This window comes from Myotis myotis, unplaced genomic scaffold, assembly GCF_014108235.1.
Source record: "Myotis myotis isolate mMyoMyo1 unplaced genomic scaffold, mMyoMyo1.p scaffold_m19_p_2, whole genome shotgun sequence".
NCBI classification, from domain to species: domain Eukaryota; kingdom Metazoa; phylum Chordata; class Mammalia; order Chiroptera; family Vespertilionidae; genus Myotis; species Myotis myotis.
Genome location: NW_023416324.1, coordinates 168,396,395 through 168,417,751, shown reverse-complemented (window position 1 = coordinate 168,417,751; position 21,357 = coordinate 168,396,395). Strand labels below are relative to the sequence as shown.

General features: G+C 38.7%; 1 protein-coding gene across 1 annotated transcript; it reads right to left on the bottom strand.

Moving 5' to 3' along the window:
* Window positions 1–9,162: 9,162 nt before the first annotated feature.
* GMNC (geminin coiled-coil domain containing) lies at window positions 9,163–19,622 on the bottom strand. The gene is made up of 5 exons (XM_036348547.1): window positions 19,425–19,622; window positions 17,652–17,826; window positions 15,925–16,013; window positions 14,856–14,972; window positions 9,163–9,783 (listed from the first exon to the last, which is right to left on the bottom strand). The coding sequence occupies exons 1-5, from the start codon at window positions 19,620–19,622 to the stop codon at window positions 9,163–9,165; spliced, it is 1,200 nt and encodes a 399-aa protein (XP_036204440.1).
* Window positions 19,623–21,357: the final 1,735 nt, after the last annotated feature.

Below are 21,357 nucleotides of genomic sequence, written 5' to 3'. Positions count from 1 at the left end.
GCAACATTTCTCATTTCTGTAATAATAATTATTTTTCTCTTATGACTGTATGACTATATGATGCTCTAACTTGGCCTCAGTAAATTAAGTTCCAAAGAGTTCCAATCCTGAATTAGCAATTTCTCTGTCTTCCTCCATCCACCTATTTCTGGCAGCATAGACTGTTTCATGTTAGGTAAGCCAGGCCTTATATAATGGGGAATGTTTATGAACTGAAATGGAAGGTAATGGACCAGTGCTGGAAATGGTGATCCATGACCAGATTGTTCTGATCTTTCATCACACTGTCTGCTGACCTACTTGGCAAGTTGAATTCACTCTTCTTATTCATGCATAACTGGGGTCACTTAAACATTAAAGGGTTGGAACTTCTCTCCCTCTCATCACTTGACCTAGGTTAAGCCTGCTGTTCCTCTTTGGTCCAGCATGAGGGTATATACACATGTGTGTGTGTGTGTGTGTGTGTGTGTGTGTGTGTGTGTGTGTGTGTGTATGCCTAAAGTTAGAAGTGTGGACCTATTGAAAAAAATGAGGTCAAGGTCCATGCTTCATGTGTCCACATTCTGAAAGGACATATGTAACTGGGAAATATCAAGTTAACTTAGAATGCCAATAGGCTTACATTAAGTCTTAATAGATAATTATCAATTATAAACAATCTTTCTATGCTTGGAATGTCTCCCTTCCTTTTTTAAAATATACATAAGGACATTTTGTGTATTTGTAGTGAAATGGATCTTTAAAGTGTTGGATAAAATAGGAGCAGAAAATTGATAAGGATAAGTCATACAAAATTTATACATTAGGAAGAACTTTGAAATATGTCACTGGAAAAAGGAAGCTTGAAAAAAATGATGGCTCACACCTAAGTGGAGTAGAAATCCAGAATACTAAGGCAGATGGTTAAGAAATGTTTAGAAAACTGGTCATTCTAGATTGTATTTAGTAAGTGAGACCAGAAAACACAACAGTTGATTATGTTACAAAGAAGACCCCCATGACTGCTGACTATGTAATTAACAATGCACTGAAGAGAGAGGTTCTCTATGATTGATTTTTTTAAAAGGATGCCTATCAAGGTAAAGCTGCCTGAAGACTTTAGTGCATACTTATAGAATTATTACAGCTGGTTACTTTATCCCTTTTCTAACCACTTTTGCATATATATTGGTACGGAGAAAAAGTGATTGCCCCGGGAATCCAAGGTGTACCAATGTACAAAAATGTTCTTCATCCCATTGCTCTGACCAAGGTGCTGAAACTGGCCCTGATATTGCATCCCAATTGTTAAGAAGCATAAAAAAATGGTAATTGTTTTTCATTATATTGCTAATCACATTCAAATGAAATATATAGCAAGGCACTAAAAAATTATCCCACCCCACAAAAAAAGCTGGTTACTGTAACCACCATTATCTTTAAGAATTAAGATTAAAGCCATGCTATAACCTATTAAAAAATATTGAATGTCTGGAAAACAAGCAAACTTATATTACACATCAATTGGTTGTCTCCCCCACAAGCCCTGACCCCAGCTGGGGATCAAACCTGCAACCAGGTACATGCCCTTGACTTGGAATCAAACCTGGAACCCTTCGGTTCACAGACAGAAACTCTAACCACTGAGGACACCAGCCAGAGTGACAAAAGTCCTTCCTTTATCCATAATATCACTGCACTGTAGGGAATGGAGGTATTTTGTATTTTGATTTACTGACATGAATAAATCCTAATAATTATGATAGATAATAAACAATCTTCTAGAAGTCCATGCCAATGTCATTGAAAGAATGTTTTGTTTTTACATTCATCAAAGGGCTATTCTAGGTCTCCAGACCTTTTTTTTTTCTAACAGAATGGCTCACAAGAAAATTAATGCATCCTCTGTAATTTCAAAAGAAAGCAGACTATTAATTAAAACTATTGAAGACATTTGGAGTAAGGAAAATAGAATGGGCTAGATGGATTACTTATGAATCTTAAGATCAGAGGAAAGACTACTAGTACACCTCTGATAATATGGTGCTCTCCTCCCAAGGGAGGCTGAGATTCCTGGGATACACACACAGGTGTATGGATGGATGGGCCTAGGGGCTGCCCTGTGCAGCAGCCAGTTCCAGGTTCTGCCCACAGTGACTCCCCTGTGGGCCAGGAAGGAAAAAGAATGATTCTAGCTCCTGTGAGGTGGCAAGTCTCAGGAGTCCAAAATGAAGGGAGGGTGTGTTTTGACCTTTTGTCTGATTATAAGGAGAGGTTCTGATTTCTTACTGCACACTCATTAAAGGGCATCTTCTGCCCTCAGCTACTGGAGGGCCCTGAGGGAGCATTACCTTTAGAAGATTCTGCTTATGAACCAGAGATCTTTGGCCTCATCCCAAAGGAATCAGTCATTGGACATTAAGGACTCTTGAAATGAGAAATTACCTGCAACACCTTTCTATGCCTTATTTTTTCAGACTAAGAAACCTGGAAAAGATATGAGAAAGCAAATCTGCTGTATCACTTCAAAGATATCATATTTAACCCCCGATTTCCAAAATAAAAGGGGAGAATGCTCCCCATGTGTTAGAAGGAGTGGGCCCAGAATTATTAATATCCTTCAAATATTTTAATTTCCCTTCAAGTTATGCTTACAAAGATTGATAGAAAAGGAAAGGAAATAATGCCATTACTTGAACAGGTATAAAATCTATGTCCAGGAAGAAGAGATTTCATGAGCATGGTTTATCAATTGCTACTTCAGGCCTTTCTTTACATTACTAGCAGAAATTGGGAGAGGGATTTATTTCTCTTTTAACTTACCTAACCTTTTTTTTTAATTTAAGAAGCATATCAATACTTTTGCCCATGTGTGGTCTACCTTTTCCATACTACATTTTTGTCCCTAATTTCTGCAATGTTTTTCAATGTATGTACTTCTCTTTTTTAAAAAAAAAATGATAGAAAATGAATTAGGTCTATTGTAAACAATCCCTTTTAGCAATGATGGGGTCAAAAGAGGCTTACACTCCAGAATAGTCCACTGATGAATGAAAGAAAAAATTTAAGTTCCCTCCATACTTTCAGGCTCCTAGGTCTGAGGCCTAAAATAATATGTGACGAACTGCCATCCCAAACATCACCATTCTATGATATAGTAGAAAGAGAACTGGATCTAAAGTCAGTGCCAAGCTTACCTTGGGCCTCAATGACTTATTATAATATGGTCCATATAACACTTTTCTCATCACACAATGGGAATCAAGATACCTATCTCATTCTGATGTTTCCAATAACCTGTTCTGATGACATCCAGACGCAAGGACCATTTAGCGTGAGTGAGTTTTAGATGTAGTTTTCTCCAAGGGTGGGAAAGAAGTCAAATATCTCTGCAAGGAAGCTAAATAAAATTCAGGTGATCCATAAATGGTAATAAGAGAATCTCCAGATGGCAAGGGTTTACTGGCCTGATATGAAAGTCTCAAACTATTTTTCTCTTGATATTAACCATTCCCTTAAGCAGTGGTTCTCAACCTTCTGGCCCTTTAAATAAAGTTCCTCATGTTGTGACCCAACCATAAAATTATTTTCGTTGTTACTTCATAACTGTAATGTTGCTACTGTTATAAATCATAATGTAAATATCTGATACGCAGGATGGTCTTAGGCGACCCCTGTGAAAGGGTCGTTCGACCACCAAAGGGGTCATGACCCACAGGTTGAGAACCGCTGCCATTAAGGATATTTGCCCTATATAGTGGCCTCAGGGAAAATCTACTCACAATTTTCATTTGCAGACATCCCAATATTTTCATAATTCATCATGGTATATCTGAGACCAGTCTGAAAAATATAATTGAGACTTTATTTATTTAGGAGAATATTATAAAATATGAAGGGCAAGGAGAATGTCACAAAACTAGATAATGTCTTATAGGCTGTAGTTTGCTGCTCTTCAAGCTCACATTGCTTATCCCATCCTGATTTCTGTCATGCTTTTGTGCAGTGAGTACTATCTTAATACCATTCTGGAATTCATTCCTGATCATCGTCTTTCTTTAGATCCCAAATCAGATTCCTGACTACATTGCTTGAGCAGCTAGATGCAGCCATATATAAAGCACAAATTTTTCAATTATGGGAGCTAATTATTTCCTTGTTTTAATGAAGCATGTTTGAAATTATGTTTCTCTCTTTTATAACCAAGTTAGTCTGAGCATATATTTCATCTTTATATCTTCTGAAGAATCTGGCAGAAGTTCTATTATCTGTTGAATAAGTGCCTCAATGATTAACCATACCACTATTAGGGAGATAAAATACATAATCATGCCAAAACTTATAGCAGAAATAAGTACAGAAAACATTTTAGTCTGTTGTTCCATTCACTGAAAATCATTTCTAAAATAAGGTCCAAAGATAAGATTTAAAAGTTTTGTCATTTATTTATTAGAAATAAATTTATTACAAACCAACTTGCAAATATTTAAAAAATACTTTAATCACAAACAAATCATAATCCTTTAAAATATTAAGTGTTAAATTATATTTTACATTTATAGAATATCTAATGTAAGAATTAGATAGAACTGGAAGTCTGGTTATGTTCATGCAACAAAATGTACCTCAAATTGTGACAAATATGTTAAGAAACATACATACAACATATAACTTGTAAACCAATTTTATTTGGTTTCATGAAAAGTAGAGAAAATGGTGAATTTAATATTTAGTATGAATATTTTGGTAAACTGAAGCAAATGTAAAATTTGTATCATGATTTTATAGGCAAGAGGTTACCTCATTCAGTTGGTTGGGGAATCATCTTGTACACCAAAAGGTTGTGGTTTTCATTCCTGATCAGGGTACATACCTAGATTTCACATGTTTGATCTCTGGTCAACCAATCTATGTTTCTTTCTCACATGGATGTCTCTCTCTCTCTCTCTCTCTCTCTCTCTCTCTCTCTCTCTCTCTCTCCCTCTCTCCCTCTCTCATCAATAAAGCACCCTCAAATGAAGATTTTAAAAAGTTATCAATGGATGTATTAAATTTTATACATTCCTCTGTATTTGTGATGCAGGTAATTTGTTGAAATTTATTTGTCATAATTTAAAATTTCTGTTTTCTTGAAATACAGAGGTGGGCAACAGTAGGTTTATAGTCATTCCTATGGGAAAAGACATGCAGGTTTTGATTATTACAATAGCATTATTAACTCAAAAGAATGTCACAATGCAACTGTAAACCTCCTTTTGCCAACCCTTGTATATCAATAGAGCACTTTTAAATACATATATATACATATATATACATATATACATATATATATATATACATATACATATATATATATTTCTTTTGATTTCAGAGAGAGGAGAGGGAAAGAGAGGAATATCAATGATGAGAAACATCAATTGGCTGCCTCCTACATGCCCCCTACTGAGGAATAAACCTGCAACCAGGGCATGTGCCCTAACCTGGAATTGAACCCTGACCTCCTAGTTCATGGGTCAATGCTCATCCACTGAGCCACACTGGCTGAGCAATAGAGCAATTATTTATATTGATTCACATAGTTTCTTTTCTTCTAATTTTTCAAAATTATAGCTTAGCATCATTGCAGTTTTAAATAATCCCATTCATGAAATGATACCTTAAGTGAGACTTTCCAATTGCCCTTATTTTCCAGATACTTGTGAGATACAAGTATAATTTATTTACAGATAATCAGAGAACTCTGGAAATACTATCAAATGTTAAAAATTGATCCTGAATTATAATTTTTATAAGAGGTTAGTTAAGAGTGTGCTATACTCACAAAGCACTTAATTCTTTAAGCCACTTAACATCTGAAAGCCTCATTAATGAATCATGAATAAAGGTAAAAACCTTTAACCCTGAATGCTGAGGACATTGGTCTGGCCATATACATCATAAAAAGAGATGCAAACCAACAAGATTACAGTTAAACTAAGAAGAAGAAAATCCATTATTAGAAAATCTTATCCTATATAATAAAAGGATAATATGCAAATAGACCGAATGGCAGAACCAATCAAAGCATAATATGCTAATGATATGCTAAGGCTGCTCAACTGCTTGCTATGACGTGCATTGACCACCAGAGGGCAGATAGTCAGCTGGTTAACCAGTTGCTATGACATGCACTGACCACCAGGGGGCAGATGCTTCAACTTGTAAGTTAGCTTGCTGCTGGGGTCCTGCTGATTGGGACTGAGCAAAATGGACCAGACATGCCTTGGAGCCCTCTCACGGTCCCTCCCTGGCCCCATCGTGCACTGGTGAGGTCCCTCAGCCTGGCCTGTGCCCTCTTGCAACCCAGGACCCCTCGGGGGATGTCGGAGAGCTGGTTTCAGCCCATTCTGCAGGCCACTCCCCTTGGAAGGGCGTCAGACGCAAGGCTCACAGCTGGCGAGTGCTGCCAGGGCAGCGTGAGCCTCTCCTGATCAGGACTGATTAGGTGCGAGCAGAATGAGCAGAAGCGGCAGATAGGAGCTGCAGGCAACGTTGGACTGCGGGTTTTGGCCCTAAACCTGCAGGCCACCCAGAGGGCCCCCGCCCATGCACAAATTCATGCACCAGGCCTCTAATATACAATATAAAAATATTCTTCATAATCACAAACATATTTAGGTTTTATTTCTCACTTTATATTAGTAAAATATTAACTGTGGTTTACTGGAGGACCATAGTAAAAATCATAAAAATTAGATACTCAGCTGAAAGAAATTTCCAATTTTTCAAACATCAACAAAATAATTTCTATCCATAATTCAAACAAATATAAGATGGGTAGATATGATTTTAAGAAGATGTCATTTTCTTCCCTGCTACTACCCATGATATAAGCAGCGCAAGTTATCATAATTTACTACAAGTGCACTGTAATATCTTTAAACCAGTCTTAGACCAAGTTTCATTAAGAGCTATTTCATTTCATGTGCCTTATATTTATATCGCAAATGCATTGTGCTAAGCCTGGATGTTTCCTTATGGTGCATAACACATGATAAGACACATAAAATGCAAAATAAATATTTGTTGACTGACCAATTTTGTTTTACAATTTGATCATTTAGACTTCTGAAATAGTGTGCTGTTTTCTTGATTCCTAGTGCATTAGAGTGCAATCAATCAATTCTAATTCTTAAGTTTATTATTTTAAAAAGATACAGATTTCAACCACAAGTGGCACAGATCCTAGAATCTGAAAGGCAGTTTTTTGTTTGTTTTTAAATAGAATGTGTTATGTCTCTTTGTAAGTCATTAAAATATTATGGAGAATAATATTAGTTGAAATCTTGAATTCCACTTTGTTAAATTTAAAGAAAACTAGGTGGGAACAACACTTTATAAAATAGGCTATTTGCTAAGCAAATAGGTCAGCAAAATAAAGCCAGAAACAAACAGCAACAAGAACAAAAGGCATGTCTTAGTTACAAATAATTCCAAATAGCCGACTTATGCTTCCAGGCCCTGATTGTACAAGGTAACTTATTGAGAAGTGGAAAACAGAAAAATGCGGGAAAGGCTCAACATAGTGGATTTTATCATTAATTGAAATTTGGTCCAAAAAAGCACAATTACACATCGATATTGTGTAAATTATTCCGAGAAGCACAGGTAGCTTGGGGGATTGGAAAGAACTAACATGAGCACTAAGAATTCATTCTTTTATGTAGAGAAAGAGAAATCTTTGATGTCAACGTTTGTATTAAATCTATGCACACATTTAAAAAGCAATGCCTCTGTTTGTTAGATGCAAGTAATTCTCACTACAGACTGAGAATTAACCTGCAAAATGGGCTCACACCAGAAAAAAAAATACTACAATTAGAGCAGTGATTCCAGACTTAACTACAAATGGCTCACGTTTCTTTTTAATTAAATGTAAAGTTCACCCAACATGTCTGCAGTGCCTATTACACCTACAGAGGGCAGTGACCTGGGATGGCAGTGTTGGAGTGAAGCTCCTGCAACCCGGCCTCAATTCATAGAATGCGGGTGGCTATTTATTCAACTCCTGTACACTCTGCAGCTGGGAAGACTGAATCCTCACACCTGGGAAGCAGCTTTCTCGAGGCCACAGCAGATGTGTGGCTCTAAGTCTCATGAGGGTGGCCATGGTGTCTAACGTGCTCATATTTTATTATCACCTCATACATAGTACAGTGCTTGCTATATGGTGGGTGTTCTAGAAATAGTTTGGGTGGATCAGTGAATGAAAAAATGAATACATGAATGAATGAATACATGAATAAATGAATGAATGAGACATAGGCAGAACCAGGGTAGCCTATGTTTTCAGGAATAAATGTTGGTCAGCATCTGGGTAATTAAGATGATAATTTGATTTGTGATCACAAGTCCCTCAAAAATGTTCTTGTTTGGGCCATTATTCATTTAAGAGGCAATGCCAGGTGTCTATAGAGACTGATACCCCTTGGGGCATTTTGAGGTAATTTTAATTCTCTTTAATTTTTTAACGTATCTGTGGTATTGCTTATCAGCAGAGATACAGCTGTTTAAAGAGACCTTGTCAACTCCACCCTGGGACACACAACTTACTGAACTGCACTACACATAACATTACTCACATCTGCATATGTCTTCAGGCCATGGTGATGGGCAAAGACACTTGTTTCTACCCCCCCCCACCCCCCACCCCCCCACACACACTACTTGAACACTCAGTAACAGGTACTTAGAGTAACAATAGTACTCCTTCTAAAAGGCAGTTTTCAGAAATGAAGAGGAGCGGGAGAGTGATACAAGTGAGAGTGTGGAAGCTGTGAGCATTTAAACTGCTGATGCAAGAAGAAAATCTGTTAAATTTGTTATAATTGGAACAGCAAATGTAGGTCTCAAAGGAATATACAGGCAATTGAAAAATACCTTCTTCAAGTGCTGGGAGGAAGTCAACAGCAGGTGTTGGTGTGTAAGCAAGTCAAATTTAGGTGAAAGAAGAGGAGACATCTTTCATGATAGAATTTTGGAAGCCATTCCCTGCAGATTTAAGTGGGTAATTGAGAGTGACATTTAAAGTGGCAGGAGGCAGTCTGGGAAATAGCTTCTGCATTCCACATAGTCAGGTTCAAGTGCAAGAGAGGTCTTTGTAAACAGAGTTTAGGGCAGTCCTTTGTGATAGAAGAGGAGTCACTAAGACTGTTTAGGAACCCAGGTAAACTTCCAGCCCCCCTCTTCATCTCGACGAACAAAGGCTTGTCCCTGGTGGAAGGAATGAGTTTTCACATTACAGTGAGGGCTCAGGGATGTGGAAAAGGCCATCTCAGTCTTATTGGGTGACACATCAGAAGTATAGTAAGGACGAGTTTGCAGCCCTCCTGGGGGATTTGAAAGTTGAGAAAGGAAGTGAAAATCCTCCCCAGGGCTGGCAGTGCCGCAGGAAGGAGTGGTGCTTTCACCTCCATAGTCAATTTGCAGATCCTCTGTGGAGGCCTTTTCATAATCAACTGCATCCTCCAGAAACTGGGGAAATGTGCTGGTGATTCTCCTGGGGGGAGAGGCGAGGGCACTGTAGTTAGCTGATAAGGTATCATCAATGGTGTTGAGATCTTTTAACCCAAGTGTTTGAAGGACCCAGGGGTCCACAGGGGGCCCAGGTTGTTCTTCACAGTTAGCGAATTCACTAGAGAGGTTTCTCTTGACATTTTTGCGATGGGGGATCTCAGGAGGAGAATATCTTTGCTCCTTGGGTTTCCTCTTCCCCTTTCTGAGTTTTCCATATGCTTTGGAGACATCATCTGATGATAGCAATTTCTGGGGAAATAACATTTGATTACACAGTCAGGTAATCAAGCAATATCATTTTCTTTACTGTTGTGTAATTTTACACCTACTTCAAACAGTAACTAGCCTCCTTAAGTCCTTAGAAAACTTGATTAAACTTCTATTTTCACACACACACACACACACACGCGCACAAGTAAAACTGATTGCATTAGCTTCTGTTTCTGTTAAGTTTAAATCTATGATGAGAATTTACCACCTAGAAATTCCAATTTATACTTTTTACTAGTTATTTAAAAGTTGAAAGGAGTAAATTATGTCTTTAAATTTTTTATCCAGGGAAGTAATTATTATTATAATGGAAAATAATAGCAACTATCATGTAATTGACATTGGTTACATGCGTGGTCTCATTTTATTTAAGTACTGTTAAAACTTCCTTTCATAAAGAAACTAAGGCACAGGCATAGTAACGGCTTGTTGAAATCCTAAGCCTAGATTTACATCCAAACCATCTGAATCCAGACAGAACTAGGGGAGGGGAGTTGGAGGACTTGGTGAGCAAGGTGAAGAGGTTGAGCAAAAATAAATAAACAATGCATAGACACACACACAAAATAATAAAACATATTTTTGGGTTTTAAGTTAGTATAATATACCAATGATGTATCTTTGCACAATCAAATAATTGTGAAGTAATACATAATTGTAAATGTTTGTCTTTTTACCTAACGGATAATTAAAATTAGTTTATTCAACATAGCACTGGAAGTCCTACCCACAGCAATCAGACTAGAAAAAGGAATCCAAATTGGGAAGGAGGAAGTGAAATTGTCATTATTTGGAGATGACATGATATTGTACATAGAAAACCCTAAAGACTCTACACCAGGGGTGGGCAAACTTTTTGACTCGAGGGCCACAATGGGTTCTTAAACTGGACCGGAGGGCTGGAACAAAAGCATGGATGGAGGGTTTGTGTGAACTAATATAAATTCAAAGTAAACATCATTACATAAAAGGGTACGATCTTTTTTTTTTTTAGTTTTATTCACTTCAAAAGGGCTGGGGCTGTAGTTTGCCCACGGCTGCTCTACACCAAACAAACAAACAAACAAAACCTACTAGATTAATAAATGAATTTGGCAAAGTAGCAGGATACAAAATTAACAACCAAAAATTGATGGTGTTTTTATATACCAACTAGAGGCCTAATGCATGAATTCATGCACTGGTGGGGTCCCTCAGACTGGCCTGCCAGGATTGGGCCAGAACAGGCTCTCCAACATCCCCCAAGGGGTCCCAGATTGCAAGAGGGCATAGATCAGGCCGAGGGACCCCACCAGATGCATGATTGGGGCCCAGGAGGGACCATGGGAGGTCTCCAGAGCATGTCAGCCCGTCTTGCCCAGTCCTGATTGGCAGGAACCCAGCAGCAAGCTAACCTACTGGTCAGAGTGTCTGCCCTCTGGTGGTCAGTACATGTCACAGTGGGCATCATAGTGACTAGTCGAACAGTTGAATGGTCTGACACTTAGCATATTAGGCTCTTATTATATTGGGTAATGAACTCTCAGAAAGAGAAATGAGAAACACAATCCCATTTATCATTGCCACAATAAAAAATAAGATACCTAGGAATAAACTTAACCAAGGAGATAGTAGACCTGTACACAGAAAACTTTAGGACATTGAAAAAAGAAATAGAGGAAGATATAGTAAGTGAAAGCATATACTATATTCATGGGTTGGAAGAACTAACATCATCAAAATGTCCATACTACCCAAAGCAATCTATAAATTCACTGCAATCCCTATCAAAACACCAATGGCATATTTCACAGATCTAGAGCAAATATTCCAAAAGAATTTATGGAGCCCAAAAGGACCCCAAGTAACCACAGAAATCTTGAGAAAGAAGAACAAAGTTGGAGGGATCACAATACCATATATCAAGTCATACTACAAAGCCACTGCAATCAAAACAGCCTGGTACTGGCACAAGAAGAGGCATATAGATCAATGGAACAGAACAGAGAACCCAGAAATAGACTGAAGCCATTATGCTCAATTAATATTTAACAAAGGAGGCAAGAGCATACAATGAAGTAAAGATGGTCACATCAATAAATGGTGTTGGGAAAATTAGACAGGTATATGCAAAAATATTGGATCACCAACTTACACCATACATAAGAATAAACTCAAAGTGGATACAATATATATGTAAGTCACAAAACCATAAAGATCCTAGAAGAAAATATGCCAGTAAAATCTCAGACATTTCTCATAATAATATTTCTCCAAAGGCAAGGGAAACAAAGGAAAAAAATAAACAAATGGACTACATCAAACTAAAAAGCTCTGCACAGCAAAAGAAACCATTAACAAAATTAAAAGGGAGCCTACCATATGGGAGAACTTATTTACCAAGGATATATCTGATAAAGGGTTAATATCTAAAATATATAAGGAACTTATACAACTTAACAACAGGAAGATGAATAATCCAATTAAAAATGGGCAAAGGACCTCAAGAGACATAAAGATCGCCAAGAGCCGAACCTGGTTTGGCTCGGTGGATAGAGCGTCAGCCTGCGGACTGAAAGGTCCCAGGTTCGATTCTGGTCAAGGGCATGTACCTGGGTTGTGGGCACATCCCCAGTGGGGGATGTGCAGGAGGCAGCTGATCGATGCTTCTCTCTCATCGATGTTTCTAACTCTCTATCTCTCTCCCTTCCTCTCTGTAAAAAATCAATAAAATATATTTTAAAAAAAGCATCAGAGAGACGTAAATTAAAACTACAATGAGTATCACCTCATGCCTGTCATATTGGTTATTATCAATAAATCAACAAACAGCTAGTGCAGGTGAGGATGCGGACTGTTGCACTGTTGGTTGGAATGCAGACTGGTGCAGCCACTGTGGAAAACAGTATGGAGTTTCCTCAAAAAATTAAAAATGGAACTGCCTTTGTACCTAGTGATTCTAGTTTTGGGAATATATCCTAAGAGTCCTGAATCATTAATTCAAAAGTATATACTAGTATGTAGCCCTATGATCATTGCAGGAGATGAGTGGATTAAAAAGATGTGGGCCCTGGCTGGGTTGCTCAGGTGATTGGAGCATCATCCGGTACACCAAAAAGATTGTTGGTTAGACTTCTGGGCAGGCACATACCTACGTTGTGGGTTAGATCGCTGGTCAGGGTGCTTATGGGAGGAAGCCAATTGATGTTTATCTCCTCTCTCTCTCTTTCTCTCTCTCTCTCTCTCTCTCTCTCTCTCTCTCTCTCTCTCTCTCTCTCACACACACACACACACACACACACATCAATAAACATATATCCTCAGGTGAGGATTAAAAAAAAAAAAAAGCTCTGGTACCTTTACACAATGGAATACTACATGGCTGTAAAAAAGAAGGAAATCTTACATTTTGTGACAGCTTAGATGGACCTAGAGATTATTAGGCTAAGTGAAATAAGACAAATACCATATGATCTCACTTATATGTGGAATCTAATGAACAAAATAAGCTGACAAACAAAATAGAACCAGAGACATGGATACATGGAACAGACTGACAGAGGTCAGAGGGGATGGGAGAAGGGGAGACTGGATGAAAGAAGGTGAAGGGATTAGCCAAAAAAATATATGCATAACCCATAGACACAAATGACAGTGTGGTGATGGCCAGAGGGAAGAGGAGGCAGGGCTGGGTGGAGGTGGGCAAAGGGGGGAAAAGGGGAATATCTGTAGTAGTGTCAACAATAAACATAAATTAAAAAAATAAAATAGGGACATCTGTAATACTTTCAACAATAAAAATAAATTTAAAAAATAAAAATAATAAAATTAGTTGCAATTACTGTCCAAAAAGAAAAAAGAAACACCATGTAACACTGCTTCCTCTTATTTCATTAACTTTCATAGCACTCCCATGTGATATGTATTATAGTATTCTAAATCTTGCAAAATTGAGAATAAGAGAAAAAAAACTGCCTAATTAATATCATGCGCTAATTTAATAACTGTTCTTTTTCTGGAGTTAAGGCTAATAATGATAAGAGCTGAATTGTAATGGAATCAAAAATAGTGTGCCCTTTTTTCTCTGAACTGTTATGTCCAGTAAGAGTAGTAAAAAAAATCATCAATTTAGATTAAATCATTTCAAATAATGTGGCTTGTCTAGAAGAAAGTAAAGATTGATAAAAGCAACAATAATAATAACAGAATGGCAGAAAGATAACAAAAAATACAAAACCCAAAGCAATGAAGAAGAACAAAAAGGGGCTATGGGCAAGCTATTTACCCTTGAGTTAGAATAATTCATTTTAAAAGTGTAAGAAAAATGCTTATTAAAAGATAATGTAGCCCTGGCCAATGTGGCTCTGTTGGTTGGGCATCATCCTGTGCACTGAAAGGTTGCTGGTTTGATTTCTGGTCAGGGCACTTGCTTGGGTTTTGGGCTGGATCCTTGGTAGGGCCTGTGCAGGAAACAGCCAATCAATGTTGCTCTCACATTGATGTTTCTGTCTCTCTCCCTCTCCCTCTCTCTAAAAATCAATTACAAAATAAAGATAATGTAATTAGCAATCTCTAATTGACAGTCAAGAGATCTGGGCTTCAGTCATATTCATGACAATTCAGAGCTGGGAAGATCTTTTAGCCCATTCATTTGCAGATGAAGGTAACTGAGGCCCTAAGTGACAGTGATTCATGGAAAGTCAAACAGATAATGAAAAAAACCCAGCATTCCTCAGATCTGATTCCCTCTCCAATGTTCCATCTAACTAAGTCTGTCTTTTGATTAACTTCTGTGGTCTCAGCAACTCCCTTGGCTGGCTTGTGATCCTTAAGCAACTTCTTTTGTAATATATGACTAAAATATATAATCTAGTTGCTTCCAAGAAATGATACATAAAAAATTCTTCTGAAAGTGCTATATTTTGATTAGAAAAATCTATCCATCCTATAAATGCATTTGAAGGCATGTTTGGTACACTTCCTCCATTTAATCAAGGAGTTTCATCCAAATGCTCTCCTTTCTCAAATAGACTTATATCCACTCTGTCCTTATAGAGGGGAGAGGTACATACCTTGGCTTTTTCCTCAAGACATTTAACCAAAGCAGAATTCAGGTATTGTCTGAGGTGATTATTCTCTTCATGTAACCTAGCAAGTTCTTCTTCCTTCTGCACCAGAGTGTCCTGGAGCTGCAAAAAGTAGACAATGGTGAAGGCTGCTCCACTATATTGACTTTGTAACCGTGTAATAGTGCCACTGATCCTTAACCTGCTTAAGCCTGATTGTTATTTTGTTTGTTTTAAGAACGCTACCTCAGGGAGCCCTCCTCCTCAGAGGCCTAAATTCAGTCTACACCCACCTACCACCTGATTGTTCAGTTTTGTGCCCTGATTTTTTTTTTTTCATTGCCAAGTGTTTGAAGAGATTATATGACTTTTAAAATTGTAACCACAAGGGAAGGTATGTAGGAAAATGAACTGCATGCAACTGTTTAAATATAGAAAAAGGTGTTTGGAAAAGTTTTGCTGGACTCCTACCTTGTACTTTACAAAAAAAAAAAAGAAGAAGAAAAAGGTGGGTTGGCTTTCCTCAGCCTCAGATTGATCGGCTTATGTGTCCACTTGATTAAATTACTCTCTCTGGAACAGCTATCAGCAAATTATGGAATGTGAAGCAATCTTTGTAAAAAACTTACAACCATTATTCCTTCTCCAAGTGATGAACTATGATTTTAAAATATTATCACATTCATCATATCATTTGATCTTTCCAACAGCTCACAGAGGAAGGTAGCCCAAATATTTCAATTTCACAGATAAGGAAATAAGGATTCAAGAGGGCATACAGCTAATATATGTGCAGAGCCAGGGCTTGGCTTTGATCTTCCTAGTGGGTTTTGGTTGCTGTTGATGGTTGCGGTGGTGTTTTTTGTTTGTTTTCTGGGGATTGTTTATTTGTTTTTTCTTTGGTGTTATCACCTAAATTCTATCACTCTATAGACTTATAGTCACTTTGGTCCTAAACTGAACGTTAACATATGAATTTACAAGGGAAAGGAAGCAGTGTGACATTGAGGAACAACCTTAAGAATGGACTGCATGGAGCATGGCCCGTCCCCGTGTTCTGATCTTCTGCACATACCTGCTTGTTTCTGTAGAGCTGAGAGGAAAGCTGAGCCTCTTCCCATGAACAAGAGTTAGGAAAAGGGAAATTCGAGTCACTGGATGATTCTATGTGGAAACACCAAATAGGTAACAGAAAACACACTTGTAGTTTTGGATTAATAAAGAATTTGCAAAAAGATTTCAGAATGTTTAATAGGTTCAATTTCCATTCCAAAAATAGCCATTGCCTCCACACAGGAAAACAAAATATTTAAAGCCTTAGGAAGGGGCCAGGATGCCATAGAAGACAAATGTTTATAGACTATATGCCCAAATAGCTACAGAGGTGCATTTTTAAGAGCTAACAAGTCACATCCCTCTCTACTATATGTATTTCTGCTGGCTAAATTTATAAAGACTGTCCCATCTGCATTATTAATTCATTCAACTATTTACTGATCCACCCCCCACTAGGCATAACGTTGCAATTCCACTATGTTTTTATCCTATTTTCTAAGCTTTATTGCTTGAAAATGTAGGCTCTAGAATCAAATTCTATTTTTGATGCTACCATTTTCCCCAGATGAAAATCTCTGCCTGTCTGCCTATCAGTTAACTCTGATGGAGAATATTTATGCAGAATTCTATGTGGCAGCAATTCCTACTTTAAAATAATTTGTACCTTACTTTTCTGAAGACATTGGTGAAATCTCAAAATGATAACTCATGTATTTCAAATACCATTCTCTACGTTTTTCAGGCTTTTACAAATGGCGTTTTGTTTTCTTTTCATATTTGACAATAAGCTGTACCTACCAAGAAAAAGATGGTCGGGCATACTAAATTGGTTTACTTTTACCTTCTTTTCCTCACCTAGGACAGTTCTGACTCTTGCCTTTCTGTGTTTAAACAGTGTTATGACTGGAATATTTTTAATTAAAGTAGAACAATGGATAAGGAGACAAGAATAACATTTTATAAACTGTTTTGTTTCATAGTCTTGGACATTCTGTTGCTTGTGGTAGAAGATAAAAACTGAAAAACTTTCTTCCTGGTATGTGTGCTTTTTGATAGTTTGGAGCTTTATGTGCCTTTTTTCAAATTAAAAAAAAATTATGTGGCAGAATCAATAGTGCAGATATTTAATTCTAAAGTGTCTCAGAGTTCTTTCAGAAACTTGAATGTTAACACAAACATTTATTTAATATTTATAAATACTGTTGACTAAGCTCTAGGTTAAATTCAATATGCAATTTTCCATCCGTTATACTTCCCTCCAAAATTGAAGTCTTCTTGGGGCAAAAAAGAATCACTTTTTTGTAGTTACAAGACACTGTTCATAGAATTTGCTCTATGAAATAAAATATTAAGTTAGTACTTCTCCTTGTTTTTCTCTCATACCCAGGGAAACTCCAAAAGAAATGTTCTAACTGGTGTCTTGATTCCAAAAGCATCCCACTAGTATTGCTTATAAAACTTTGACCCAGACCCAAACTCTCTCTGTGATTGGAAATCTCCAAGTACTGAAAGGTATAGGGAGAAATACCGATTGTCCAGCAGGCAAGGGGAAGAATCTTGTTTTCACTATTTGGCAAGTACAAAAGAATGGATTATTTAGCTTGTATAGTGCAGGAGTCTTTGGGCTTTCTTAAACTTTTCATACCATTCCTTCTTCTACAGAGTTCCAGCCCATGATGCTTTGCAACTATGGGTGCTGGAGAAAGGGTTTCAGATCTACCAGGAAAGTGGAAGAGCAGAACTTACCCTGTGCCTGTGGTGCTTGTTGGGGCTCTCTGTTGTCCAGGAGACCAGCAGCCCAGAAAGAGACCCAAGTCTCCGTGGAAACGTCAACACTAGATTCTGACGTTGTAGTGGAATACGGGCAATTATAGCTCTGGCCTCCTACAAAGTGCTGGTCTTGGCAAGGCAGAACGGTGTTCTGTGAAAATCAGTATGAAGGGTAGAGGGGTTCCCAGCATATGGGGTGATGGGGATTTGGAGAGAGGAAAGGAAGGGTGGGAGAAAGATGCCGAAATTACACGCAATGAATCAAAAACAGTAAAGGTGCTAAGTATAGATCCCGGGTTAATTTTGAGTGGTCAAAATATAAATAGTAGAAGGGAGTCAGGTCCTTGGCTTACCCAGTACTTTCCTAAGACCCTCTCAGCAAAGAACAAGCTAGTATTGGATGCTCCAAATTGGTACATATCCAGGAGTATTCTCTATTGCCATGTCTGAGTCATCTAACAGGCTACCCATGATCTAAGTAAAAGGAATTTTACTTAATGATTCAAAACCGTAAGAACTACTTGACTCTTTCTAGCAAATATCTTAATTATATTTCCAATAGCCTTGAAAGACAAATCATACTAAGGCTGAAATAAACAGAACAACAAAATATAATCTAACCTCCTTATTTTAGTTTTGTACTTTCTGAATTCTACAGGTGCCCCATTCATCTCGTTTCCTTTCCTCTGGCTTCCAATGCTACTGGGTCCTGTGGTATCTGAGTGGTTTAAAACAGATACATAGATATATTCCAGAGATAATGAAATACATATTACCCCTCACTCCTCACTCTAAGCTCAGGAGCATAAAATCACTCCAAGTAAATATAGAAGCAGAGCTGAACTAAATTAATCAGTAGAGACAGCAAGCTCTAGTCTCTCCATCACCAGGTCTCAGTGCCCTTGCAAAGTTATCTTGCCACTCCTAACTTCCTGGCAGGTATTCTCCACTGTGTTCTGAGCCAGTGAGCACCCTCCTCCCAGGACTCCTCAAACACAGTCTTTCCAGATGTCCAGGCAGGGGCAGGTATGCAGCAGCCTTCCTGGGTTAATTTGTACAACAACCCATTTCTAATTATTTGTCAATGTTTAATCAGGTAAAAGCCATTCTATTTCAGCAGAGTGCAGATTTGGACAAACTCTTTAGACCACTATAACTCCTTGTTGACTTGAGGACTTTCTTGGGCATAACATAAACAAAGGAAACAAATAAGAGGGAAAAAAAAATCACATGTTCCTGGTAAATTAAGTTTTGAAAAAGCCCATTTTGAAGCAAGTCCAGCTTGGGCAGTGCAGACTAAAGAAATTCAGCCAAAGTTTATCAAGTGCTATTTTCTTTTATTCTAAAAGCATGTTTGTAGGCTCTCTCCCTGAGGTTATTACTGGAATTAGAGCTGAGCTATTATGCAATTGACACCTGAGAAGAAAACAAACCCCAAATAGCCCTAGACTAGGTTAAGTCCAAGTGTTTGCTGATATGTGCATAATCTACAGAAAGATGTGGAATGAAAAGTGAGTGCAGGTGTACAGGGAAAGTTGGGAGACAGAAATAACAGAAATAACAGAGAAGGTAAAGGATGAGAGAGATGGGGAATGAGAAAGCGAGATGGGCAGCAAAGAACCCATCTTAACTGACAGGTAGCAGAGAAACCTTCCTTCCAAGGTGGGAGAGATTCTAAATGCAAAGCTTCTAGCTCTCAGCACCCCCAGGCTTCACCAGCGAGCTAGCAAAAGCCAGCTCCTCACTCACCATCTTGCAGTGGAAGAAGGCGCTGCAGAAACTGAGTCCACTCTTAATTTTTCGGAGTTTTAAATGGGACTGAGGGGAGGAGCTAGGAGAGGCGAGTTCTAATCTGCAGGAGCCGCGGGGGACGCCAGGGGCTCCCGGTGCGCGCCGCCTCTGATTTGGTGCGAGGCTGTCAAACTGGTGACGCGGCTCAGGAGTCATTCAGCCAAAGCCAAAAGCACTAGCACTCGGGGCGACCGCCTGCTGGGACCTGAAACCTTCGAAACCCGCGCCTGTGCGGGCTCGTTGCCCGCGTCGGGGGTGGAGGAGACCGCGCACCCGGGGCAGACTTGGCGAACTCCTGCTCCCGCCCGCGTGGTGCGCAGGGCCCGGCTGGGCGGGGCGGACTGGTTGGCAGGTGCCAGGGCGCAGGGTCAGCCCAAACCCGCATCTCGGGGATCAGGCCAGCACTAGGGGAAGCCCATGCAACAGGATCCAGTCGATACTGCTCCCGTGTATTTTCCCGGTCACGTGATAAATAGCAACTTGCTGTATGCCATTGTGAATTGATTGGCTTTTTTCCCCCCTATCAGCGGTTCTCAACCTGTGGGTCGCGATCCCTGAAAATACATCCTGCATATCAGATATTTACATTACGACTCAGAACAGCAGCAAAATTACAGTTATGAAGTAGCAACGAAAATAATTTTATGGTCGGGGGTCACCACAACATGAGGAACTGTATTAAAGGGTCGCGGCATGAGGAAGGTTGAGAACCCCTGTGGCTCATTTTCCTCCACGCCTAAAGTGGGTGTTAGATGTGGTGGTGATCTGTCTCCATCTAGAATGTAAGCTTCCGGGGATTAGAGGGTTCTATCTGTTTTGTTCACTGCTTTCTCCAAAGGGCCTGGGACAATTTGTAGCATGTGATGGGGTGCTCAATAAAGAATGAATTAGAGTACAAATTTAAGAATCTAAAGTGTGTGTCTCTGGGTTGGTCCTATCCTCACAACTACTATTATAGAAGTAAATGATTACAATTAAGAAAAATAAGTGTGTCGATACTTCTCAATTAAAAAGTTTAATTTCCACCATCTTCTCTCTTGCATTTTATTCTCATGATTCCTGTGATTTCATATCCAGAGGGGAAAAAGGCGTAATAGCATCTTTAAAACTTTTCATATACATAAGTTGAAATAGCCAACTTATTTCAAATGGCAATAACCTAGGAGGTAGGTGTTCTTCTTGTCCCTGTTTTAAAGGATGGCAACTGATGCACCAAAGTTAAGAAACTTGACCAGTGTTTTCACAGTTAGGTCCTGGCAGACTCAGGATGTGACCCTCTGGCTCCAGCATCCATGCTTCTAACCACTATAATTTTTTTTTCCCTTGAATCTCTTGACTTCTTTCTACTGCAAGTTATAGCCATCTATGCAATGGCCATTTTCATGCCCTGAATTGTGTTCCATCAAAATGTATATCTTTTATCCCTAACCCTCAATATGATTATATTTGGAGGTAGGGACTCTAAAGAGGTAATCAAGGTTAAGATGGTATAAGGATGGTACTGGAAGCAAACAAACTGGTGTCCTTATAAGAAGAGAAAGAGACACAGGGATGGCAAGTGAGGAGAAAAGGAAACAGCCAGGAGGCGGACATTTGCAATTCAAGGAGAGGGGCCTGGGAGAAACTGATAACACAGCAGACTCCTTGATTTTGGACTTCCAGCCTCCAGAACAGTGAGAAAATAAATTTTTGTTGTTTAAGCCACCCAGTCTGTGGTTCTTGTTATTGAAGCCCCAGACAACTAATACAGGCATGGCGTAGGAATTGAGAAAACTTCTGATTCTGGCTTTCATAGTCCTTTCTTTAAACCAGTTTCGACCTTTATTTATTCTGCCTTGTCTTGTGCATATCAACCATAACACTTAGCAGTGACTAGCAGACAGCGGATGCT

Coding starts and splice junctions, on each gene's coding strand:
- GMNC (XM_036348547.1), bottom strand. CDS start 19,622: ATGACTCCTGAGCCGCGTCACCAGTTTGACAGCCTCGCACCAAATCAG. Junction 16,014..17,651: donor ACAAGCACCACAGGCACAGG/GTAAGTTCTGCT, acceptor GTTTCCACATAG/AATCATCCAGTGACTCGAAT. Junction 9,784..14,855: donor GTCTTGAGGAAAAAGCCAAG/GTATGTACCTCT, acceptor TTATTTCCCCAG/AAATTGCTATCATCAGATGA.